Source organism: Stegostoma tigrinum, chromosome 26 (genome assembly GCF_030684315.1).
Source record: "Stegostoma tigrinum isolate sSteTig4 chromosome 26, sSteTig4.hap1, whole genome shotgun sequence".
Taxonomy (NCBI): Eukaryota; Metazoa; Chordata; class Chondrichthyes; order Orectolobiformes; family Stegostomatidae; genus Stegostoma; species Stegostoma tigrinum.
This window is the reverse complement of record NC_081379.1, coordinates 22232815-22244156: the sequence shown is the minus strand read 5'-3', so window position 1 is coordinate 22244156 and position 11342 is coordinate 22232815. Positions and strand designations below refer to the sequence as shown.

General features: G+C 42.2%; 1 protein-coding gene across 4 annotated transcripts in view; it reads left to right on the top strand.

Moving 5' to 3' along the window:
- The window catches only part of LOC125464136 (rasGAP-activating-like protein 1), a 250170-nt gene that overhangs the window by 226684 nt on the left and 12144 nt on the right, over positions 1–11342 (top strand). For all 4 annotated transcript variants that reach the window (XM_048556259.2, XM_048556258.2, XM_059655017.1 and 1 more), the window contains one exon: positions 5927–6064. In XM_048556259.2, coding sequence (XP_048412216.1) covers positions 5927–6064 — 138 coding nt within the window. The remainder of the gene's footprint in view (positions 1–5926; positions 6065–11342) is intronic.

Genomic DNA, 11342 nt, shown 5'->3' with positions numbered 1-11342 from the left:
CTTGAATAATTTCTTCACAGTAATTTCTAAAGTATACAAGATCTTCAGTATGAGTAAAGCCCTGACATAGAGAGACAGCAGCATGATCAAGTATTGCTATAAACATAAATAATGAATTTTTTAAAGGTAAAATCATGAAGCTAATAGTTCACTTTTCACGTATGGATATAACTGTTACTCATTGAAGGATGTTGAAAGCAATTTATTTAAAAGGAGGAAAAGGTCAACATTCTTGCATATATTGTGCTCATAAATGCACACACAGCAATCCCAGGTGTTATTCACGAACGCTTCTCACCAGATCCTGCCTGAGTTATTGGAGTTTGTGCATTTGAACATGGGTAGCCTGTCAAATAGAGCAATTCTATCAGTACTGATGCTTCTCCAGTGCCTACACCTTAAAGGTGAGAAAATCCTGATCACTAGGAGAAAGGTTTATCAGGTCCCTAAAGAAGAGACCTCCAATAAATGGCATCCGATGACTTCCCTTACCCCTCTCACCAGTCACTGAGGGTAGACAGCAATCCCTCTGGAGATTAATATGTACCTTCTGTTTTAGTGTACTGTGGTGAACCAGGAAACTCTTGTTTTAGGAAATCCTTGCATTTCGCCATTAGCTGTCTTCATTTCAGAGCAGTGCCAGAAGTTCCGAATAAAACTAGATCCCTGTCATGGTTCAGTAGGTATAAGCAAACTCCAGAACTAAAACAAAGGTTCTTCTGTATTTCCCAGGGTCCTACCATTCATAGCGTCATTGAGACATTGTCGGGCCTCCCGAAGTACATTATCTTACATTGTTCCATGTTCATTCTGATGTTCTGATACTCATATTCTGATGTATTTACAAACAGACAGTTGCATTACTCTTCCTCTGTGGACTTGTTGATACAAACCTTAACCCATGACTATGGGAAGCTAAATGACAAGAACTGACACTGATTCTAATTTCATTTTGTAATATTTATTGTACATAATAGCTTCAAATTCCCTTAAGAATTTTGACGGGTCATAATCCCAACTAGAGTTTCCTTAATAAAAACCAAAAGAACAGCAGATGCTGTAAATCACAAGCAAAAACAAAGTTGCTGGAAAAGCTCAGCAGGTCTGGCAGCATCTGTGGAGGGGAAAACAGAGTTAACGATTCAGGTCCAATGATCCTTCCTCAGAACTGATGGTGGCTGGGAAAATGTCGGAGAAATAGGGAGGTGGGTGGGGTAGGGGGTAAACAATAGTATAGATCCCAAAGAGAGAGAAAGACAGTTGGACAGACAAAGGAGTTGCTAACGATCAGGCTGGGAGGGTGAACAGTTATTAATGGGGGCTGTTAGTGACTAACAACAGGGGATGTGTAGTGGCAGGCTATGTGGTAACAAGCCCTGGTGTGCGAGGTGGGGGGCTGGGACATGGGTGAGTTTAGGCCCTAAAATCATTGAACTCAACATTAAGTCAGGAGGACTGTAGGGTCCCCAAGCGGAAAATGAGGTGTTGTTCCTTCAGCTTGTGCTGGGCCACACTGGAACACTGTAGCAAGCCAGAGACAGAGATATTGGCCAGAGAGCAAAGTGGTGCGTTGAAGTGGCAGGCAACAGTTAGCTCAGGGTCCTTGTTGCAAGCAGAACGTAGATTCATGGTCGCCAAGTCTACACTTCATTTCCCCAATGGAGAGGAGACCACATTGTGAGCAGCGAATGCAATAGACTAGATCTTGGAAAGTGCAGGTGAAGTGTTGCTTCACCTGGAAGTGATGTTTGGGCCCTTGGATACGGGGAGGGAGGAGGTAAATGGGCAGGTGTTACACATTGGAGATAATAGGAACTGCAGATGCTGGAGAATTCCAAGATAATAAAATGCGAGGCTGGATGAACACAGCAGGCCAAGCAGCATCTCAGGAGCACAAAAGCTGACGTTTAGGGCCTAGACCCTTCATCAGAGAGGTTAGGGTTAGGGTTAGGGTTAGGGTTACACATTCGCCGGTTTCAGGGGCGGGTGCCTTAGGGCTGTGGGGAAGTGTTGGGGGTGAAGGAAGTGTGGACCAGGGTGACCCGAAGGGAACAGTCCCTGCGGAGGGCAGACAAGAGAGGGGAGGGGAATATGTGTCTGGTAGTAGCATCTTGCTGGAGGTGTCGGAAATGGCCTCATCTGAACATATGTGACAGAGGCGGAGGAACTGAGAGAATGGGATGGAGTCTTTACAGGAAGCCGGGTGTGAGGACGTATAGTCCAGGTAGTTGTTGGAGTCAACTAATATCCATTACAAACCCACTGACTCCCACGGGTTACCTGGACTATACATCCTCACACCCCACTTCCTGTAAAGACTCCATCCCATTCTCTCAGTTCCTCCGTCTCTGTCGCATATGTTCAGATAAGGCCAACTTCGACAAGGGAGCCTCTGAAATGTCCACCTTCTTCCTCAACTGAGGATTCTCCAGCTCCGTTGTCAATGGGACCCTCAATCGGGTCTGATAGAGTTCCCCTTATTCTCACCTACCATCCCACCAGCATCCACATCCAGAAGATCATCAGATGCCATTTCCGGCTTGCGACAGTGTTCCAGTGAAGCTCAGTGCAAGCTGAAGGAACAACACCTCATTTTGCACTTGGGGACGCTACAACTCTCTGGACTCAATATTGAGTTCAATAATTTTAGGGCCTAAACTCTCCCATGTCCCAGCTCCCGACTCCACACACCAGACCCTGTTACCACATAGCCTGCCACTACACACCCCCTGTTGTTAGTCACTAACAGCCCCCATTAGCAACTATTCACCCTCCCAGCCTGATCGTTAGCAACTCCTTTGTCTGTCCCACTGTCTTTCTCTCTCTTTGGGCTCTATACTATTGTTTACCCCCTACCCCACCCACCTCCCTATTTTCTGCATATAGACTGACATTTTCCCAGCCACCATCAGTTCTGAGGAAGGATCATTGGACCTGAATCGTTAACTCTGTTTTCCCCTCCACAGATGCTGCCAGACCTGCTGAGCTTTTCCAGCAACTTTGTTTTTGTTCATGATTTACAGCATCCGCTGTTCTTTTGGTTTTTATTAAGGAAACTCTAGTTGGGATTATGACCCGTCAAAATTCTTAAGGGAATTTGAAGCTATTATGTACAATAAATATTACAAAATGACATTAGAATCAGTGTCAGTTCTTGTCATTTAGCTTCCCATAGTCATGGGTTAAGGTTTGTATCAACAAGTCCACAGAGGAAGAGTAATGCAACTGTCTGTTTGTAAATACATCAGAATATGAGTATCAGAACATCAGAATGAACATGGAACAATGTAAGATAATGTACTTCGGGAGGCCTGACAATGTCTCAATGACGCTATGAATGGTAGGATCCTGGAAAGTACTGAAGATCAGAAGAACCTTGGTATGCATTTCTGCAAATCCCTGAAGGTAGCATGGCAGGTAGATAAGGTGTTCATAACGCATGTGGCACACTTTGGGTTTGACATGGAGGATTTGGAGCCTACTTGGCTCTGGAGGGGGGAAGACTTTGGAGTGGGGAGGGCTTCAGAGCAGGCTGGAAGGCAGGTTTTATGTCTGGAATCCCACACAGAGTTCCGACTGGTGCTGCCAGGGATGAAAGTCTGTTCCCACGAGGTTCTCACTTCCCTTCAGCCGCTGGATTTCCTGAGACCTTATGGTTATTCTTAATCCTGCAAAGCAAGTTAAATCTGAGACTGTCAGGCTCATTCAAACAAATAAATTGGCAACCCAGTTCTTGAGAATGAATTGGCTGCCCATTCCTTGTTGCTTCAGTGAACCCAGGAAATGGCAGATTTGTGGTTGGGTCTGAGATTCATAAACATTTGAACATTTGACCCAACTATAACCCAATCATTTTGGGGATTGAACGTCACTCCAATGACTCTGTCGAATATCAGTGTTTTGGGCACTTTTAGAGGGAAGTTCCAAATTCAACCTGTCTCAGAACAAAAGTTGTGAGGATATTGTTGCTGAAATGGAGATGAGGAATTGATGGTTCTTGATTCTACATCAGGAACTGTCAGTCATCTAGTCCAGCCCCAATTAACTTTACTTTGTGTTTGTTTAGAATAATTTATTGAGTCTTTGCTGATGTGATCATTTTCTTTCAGACAAATATTGTTTTGATTTTAAGTCTTCTCACTATATTGAATTGTATTGCATATCCCCCAGTAAGCGATAGTTATTGCTGCTCATTATGAGCTAACAGTGGTCTACTTTCAACTTGTACCATTGCTTTGTGTATGATTCATCAGTGCAACCTTGTTGCTTGTCATCAGCTAGATCGATTATTTAAAGTGTCAAGTGTAGAGCTACAAAATTAATAAGTTCCTTGGTTTTCTCCAAGAAATAACATGTCTGCATCTGGTTCATTTGACATGTAGTCAACAGGATTATCTGATCTAGGACAATAACTAATGATCATGTTATAGGAACAAACACTAGAACTAAGTGGACAGCTTTGACAGAATGTATGAAACAAGGTCTGAACTCTGGCTGCCTGTCCTGGTCCAATTATTCCACCTTTTTCACTTCATTCAATCTGGACTCTCTCTTGACCTGCATGTACAATGCTGCAGGAGATCAACAAGCAATGCGCAAAACATTTAACAAATGCCCCTCTACGGGGGCTGTCACATTTTATTAGCTATGTTTTATGATCATAAAGCAAAGTCTTAAAACTAGGCTTCTTGGGCAGAACTACTTTTTTATTCATTCACAAGATGTGGATATTGCTGGCCGTGCCGGATTTAACACCTATCCTTAATTGCCCAGAGGGCAGTTAAGAGTCAACCACATTGCTACGGGTCTGGAGTCACATATGGGCCAGATCAGATAAGGACAGCAGCTTCCTTCCCTAAAGGACATTAATGAATCAAATGGGTTCTTCCCAACAATTGGCATTGGTTTGTCAGTCACCCCTGGACTCTCAATGTAAGGTTTTCACTGAATTCAAATTCCATTCTTTATCATGGTGAAAACTAGCAGGTGCATTTCCTGAGCCATTAACCCTACGGAACCTTGATATGAGTGAAATGCTTGTGGTCAAATATTATTCCATGATACTAGCCTGCTGCAAATAAATCCCCTTCAAGGCAGGCAATGGCCCAGAGGTATTATTGCTTGGCTATTAATACTGGAATTCAGCTTGTCTTCTGGGGTCCTGGGCTTAAATCCTGCCAAAGCAGATAGTGTAATTTGAATTCTATGCATATATCTAAAAGAAATCTGGAATTAAGAATCTAATGGTGATCGTGAAACCATTGAAATAGCCCATCTGGTTCACTAAAGTCTGTTAGGGAAGGAAATTTGCCATGCTTACCTGGCCTGGCCTACGTATGACTCCTGACCCACAGCAATGTGGTTGACCCAGGATGCTTAGGGCCTTTGCCAATGATGCCCACATCCTGTGAAATGAACATAAAAATAGCTGGCCCCTTTCCATTAATGCACTGTTGTCTACTGCGTTCATTTTTTAATTTGTTGGGTGATTGATTGTTTAATTTACTAATTCCCTATTTTGCATTGTTAATCAGTGATCTATTATTGTGAGTGATCATGCATGTTGTTCGTGTTGGTTTCTGTCAATTCAGTATTCATTGGACATTGATTAAAAAATATCATAAATTACATTTTTCTGTTTTTCCCTCTTTTTTAAATCCCAGCTATTATCAGGTATAAAGTGATTTTACCAATCCAGGTTCCCAAATTTAGCTCAAAAAAATTGTTGTTTCTCTTTGCATTGACAAATTATTTCTCTGTATTTAGTTGTTTTTTAAAATCTTATCATTTTCCAGCTGGAATTTGAAACTATTTTGAGAATATGTCACCCCCACACTGAAGTAGGAGCTGTGAGGTGATGAATCAAAATCTTTTGAGTTCACTCAAGAATCTGCTTATGTTTTATGTACTGTGTAACATGTGTCAGGTACGGTCATCTATTCCAGTCCAGCGTATCTGCGCAGTTGAACGAGTGGATGAAAATGCCTTCCAGCAGCTCCATGTGATGCAGATCATCACCCAAGACAATGAGGCTCAGCTACACATTATGTACATCCAGTGCAAGGTATGTTATTTTTCAATTCCTTCCATCTTCGAAAGAAATACATTATATTCAATATTGCTGCCCTCCCCCACCGATGCTTAGAAATAAGACTGACTCCTGCTTCCCACAAACCACCACCACCACACGCCCCAAGTGAACATTTAGTCCTTGATGTAAGGCAGAATACAAAGAGTATAGCAGTCTTACTTGGGCCAACAGAGCAAGAGTTTTCCTCTATTTTTCTCATGGGATGTGGGTGTCTCTGTTATAGCCAGTATTTGTTGCTTGTTCCTAATTGCCCTTGAACTCGGAAAGTTGCTGGTCCATTTCAGAGGGCAGTTAAAGGTCACCCACATTGCTGCGGACCTGGAGTCACGTGTAGGTGAGGAGAACAGATTTCCTTTCTGTAAATGACTTTAGTGATCTAGATGGATATTATATCAAATGATGGCAGTTCTCAAGTCATTACTAAAACTAGTTTCTGGATAAATTCATTGAGTTTAAATTTCACTAGCTGTTGTGATGGCATTTGAATCCCTGTCCCCAAAAGCATTAGTGTGGAGCCTCTAGATTAATAATCCAGTGATATTACCACGAGGCCACCATTGCCCATCTCTGGCTGAAATGTGACCCCATGCTTGAGAATGAGAAGAGTATGAAGGGATTGTGAACAATGGTCAGAGTCATGCAAGTTATCGTATTAATGTTAATGTAATCTTAATGTACTTTTAATGTAGTGTTAATAAAGGAAAACCTTCACTCATTAACATCACGCCTAATTGCTGGGCTTTTAGCGCTGACCTCTTTGACCTTTTCTGTCTATCTGCTTTCAGTTATGAATACGTAAAGGTGTAGTTATTTGGGGAGGAGGGTGACGAGTCACCTTAGGGCTTTCTTTTCCTTCCACAGCCTCTGATTTGTTTCCAAATTCCTGGCTGTGAACAGCAATGCAGCTCTGAGCAGCTGCCAGAGACTGACAGCTTGTGCGAGTGATGGAAACCTCCTGGGAGTAGCTCAGTGGGAAACAGTCAGATCTGGTTATTGTTCTTATGTGTATACTTGGCCGTAGGGAACCATCTGTCAAACTGATAGCAACCACATCGCCGTGATCCCCCACTCCCTGCCCCCAGCTGAGGACTGAAATGTTTACAGGGAGCCACTCACCACCTGATGGATTCTTGGATCCGTGCAAATCTGTTCTGTATTGTGTACTTAAAACATTAAAAACAAGATGACTTGTGGCAATCTGTCTTGTGGCATATTGGGACGGACAAGAGACCACTTAATCAAGCAGGAGCGTAGCAAAGGAGCAAGCTGTCATGTTCCCACCCATGGTTTGACTTCCCACTTGCATGGCCATTAAAGACCACTTAAGGGCCTCAGCCCATCCTAATAAACATTAACACAGTGATGGCTGGGTCTTTTCAGGGTACCTGAGACGGCTGCCTGAAGCTTTAGTGCATTCCTCAGCACATAGCCCTGGATCTATGTGCCATTCTGTAACACTCTGTCAGGGTTAACTCTTAACTTAAAACCAACAAGTTTCAGATGGACCAAAGAACATCTTTCACCAAGCTGATGGCCTTCCAGGTGCATGTGATGTTTGTTTCAGTGTGTGTCACCCAGGGTACAGACTGTAGAGCACAGAGTAAAGCTCGGGGCAGCTGCCACCAAGGCACACTGGGGAAATACAATGGCCTGAGGTCTTCCTGCTGAAGGTAAATGGAGGTCTGTTCAGTTGTTGGACTATCCCAGGATCTGAAATATATATAAACATTAGTATTGTATGTATAATAGAGATCTTTGGTTTTTTTGGGTAGAGTCAAAGTCTAATGTTTTGTTTGCTTACTTGATACGCCGATGTACAAAACTGAACTACATTTCTGACACTGTACATATGCAAAGATTATTTTATCAAGAAAGCATATTTTTGAAATTAAAAAAACATGTAAACCTGAGAGCCAACCTGTGTGGGCTGCTCATGGTCTGCCCTGGGGAGGCCCTTGTTCAAAAACGCAGCGCCTGATGGAGGAATCTGGCATTGGGAAGTAGGCATGGAGCTACCAAGGGCAACTAGCTGCCAACATCAATCCCTGAACAGTCCCCAAAGACTGTGATCACCACCTACAAAAGCAATTCCACCATCACTTACCTCTGGCCTGAATCACTCAGGATCCTGGGCCTCTAGTTACTGTCACCCAGTTGCGACCATCAGCTCTCCAGTGGCCAATGATGTAGTCAAGGGTGAAGCCAATGATAGGTTCCCATTGTTGCCCCATCTTCAGCACAATGGACAGTTCAAACAAATCTCGAGCTAGATCTGAATTAATGGTGTGTTTATTCACAAAACCAGGGCAGGTGCCAGAGATTGGACTCTAAATGTTCTGGGTGAGCCCCAGTGACTAATAAATGGGACTGAGGGGCCTTTTTGTGGCAGAATGATAGGGTCCCTGTCTCTGAACTCGAAGGCCCAGGTTCAAGTCCCACCTGCTCCAGGAATGTGTCATAACATCTCTGAACAGGTTAATTATAAAAAAGGTTAATTTTAAAAAAGCAGCAATTTACCAAACTATAAAAAACCACCCCGTTCTCAGAAATGAATATTTGTTGTTGTAATTAATTGTGTAATTATTGCTAACTGCTCAGAGTTCCTGATACTTTAAGTGCTCAGCTAAAGAAGGCACAGGGAAAATATTAATTTGAATGGGGAAAGTATTTTTCTTTAAAAAAAGGAGTATAGATTTATTTCACTTGTAATATTGTGCTACTGCTGTTACACAATTGGAAATGACAAAGTCTGCGGACAGAAGCTTTACATGTAGCTGTTAGAAAAACTACTTGATTACTTATTTTAATATTTGTAATTCAACAAACATATTATAATGCAGTATTTGACCCTGACATGAGCTTCCAGCCTCATTTTAGCACTGTCACTAAGACCAGCCATTTCCAGCTCCGTAACAATCAATCAACAACACCTCTGTCTGAGCTCATCTGCTGCGAAAACCCCCACCTGAGCATCTGTAACCCCTAGAGTTGATTACTTCAATGCATTGCTGGCTGGTCTCCCACATTCTGTCCATTAACTTGAAGTTAGCCAAAGCTCTGTTTTCCGCGTCTCAACTCAAAGTACGTCCTTTATCTCTCTTATGGTATTTAATGTACATTGGCTCCCTGTCAAACAAAGGCTTGAGTTTAAAATTCTTCTCCTTGTTTTCAAAACCCTCCTTTTCTCTGTAATCTGCTCCCACTCCACAATTCTCTGATGAATATGTCTTCCCCCAGTTTTAGCTGTTTGTACATTCTCAACTACAATCGTTCTATCATTGCTGGCCATGCTTTCAGTTGCTGAGGCTCCAAGGTTTGGAATTCCCTCCTTACACCAGCCATCTCTCTACCTCGCTTTCCTTGATGACAACAGTCCTTAAAACCTCCTGTTTGATCAAGCTTTTGGTTATCTAATCTAATACTTGCTTATATGACTCAGTTTCATATTTTAACTAATAATGCTTCTGTGAAGGGCCTTTTGAATATTTCCTTATGCTGAAGGGGCTACACTCAGTATGATTTTTTTGTGGATAGTTGTTCCTTAATTTCAAATATTTTCTGTTCAGATCCAAAATTAAGATTCCTAATTTGAGGTTCTATTAACATAATAGGAAGTTCTGGATGTGGGTTTGCTCGCTGAGCTGGAAGGTTAGTTTTCAGACGTTTCGTCACCATTCTAGGTAACATCATCAGTGAGGCTCCGATGAAGCGTTATGTCCCGCTTTCTGTTTATCTACTGAGGTTTCCTTGGGTTGGTGATGTCATTTCCTGTGTTGGTGGTGTCATTTCCTGTTCTTTTTCTCAGAGGATGGTAGATTGATTTGGAGCCAATGTGTTTGTTGATGGAGTTCCGGTTGGAATGCCATCCTTCTAGGAATTCTCATGCGTGTCTCTGTTTGGCTTGTCCTAGGATGGATGTGTTGTCCCAATCAAAGTGGTGTCCTTCCTCATCTGTATGTAAAGATACTAGTGATAGTGGGTCATGTCGTTTTGTGGCTAGTTGAAGTTCATGTATCCTGGTGGCTAGCTTTCTGCCTGTTTGTCCAATGTAGTGTTTGTCACGGTTTTTGCAAGGTATTTTGTAGATGACGTTCGTTTTGCTTTTGCACTACATTGGACAAACAGGCAGAAAGCTAGCCATCCTAGGACAAGCCAAACAGAGAAACGCACGAGAATTCCTAGAAGCATGGCATTCCAACCGGAACTCCATCAACAAACACATTGATTTGGAGCCAATCTACCATCCTCTGAGAAAAAGAACAGGAAATGACACCACCAACGCAGGAAATGACATCACCAACCCAAGGAAACCTAAACAGATAAATAGAAAGTGGGACATCGCACCAGCGCTTCATTGGAGGCTCACTGATGATGTTACCTAGAATGGTGACGAAACGTCTGAAAGCTAACCTTCCAGCTCAGCGAGCAAACTCACATCCAGAACCTCAACCTGAGCTACAAATCTTCTCAAAACTTGATAATAGGAAGTACATGCAATAAACTTTAAGCAGTTTTTTAAAAAAAAATGTTGGTCACATAAACGCATTTAGTCTTGTTGATATTTATAACAAAGGTTTCTAAGATATTCACAGGGCTATATTCAGAATGCCAATGCTTGAGCATTATGTTGAATCAATTAAACATACTAAGTAAAGCTGTCACTACAGACTTGAGATGTGCTCCCAATTTCCATCAAAAACACAATTGAAAGGAAGTTTAACACAGATTTTGAAATTGAGTTGTTTTGATAGGGTGAAGAGGGAAATCCTTTTTCTTCCTGTTGTTTAGAGTCAGTAGCAACAAAGGTTAGTGCAATAAGATTGAGGAGAGATGGGCCCTGACAACATATAATAGTATTGAAGACATGCTCCAGAAATTGCTGCTCCCCTAGCCAAGCCGTTACTGTGCAACAACAACACTGGCAGCTACCTGACCGTAAAATGCACAAGTATGTTCTATGTTAGAAAAACTGGACAATTCCAACTAATTACCATCCAATCAATCTAATCTTGATCATTAGTAAGGTGATAGAAGAAATCATCAGCAGTGCTATCAAGCAACATTTGCTTAGCATTATCTTGTTCACCGATACTCACTTTGGGTTCTTCGATGGCAAGTCAACTCCTGACCTCATTATATCCTTGGCTGTAACATTGTCAAAAGATCTAAACTCCAGAGGTGAAGTGAGAGTTACTGTCCTTGACATCAAGGTTGAAATTAACTGATCATTGTATCAAGGCATCCTATAAAA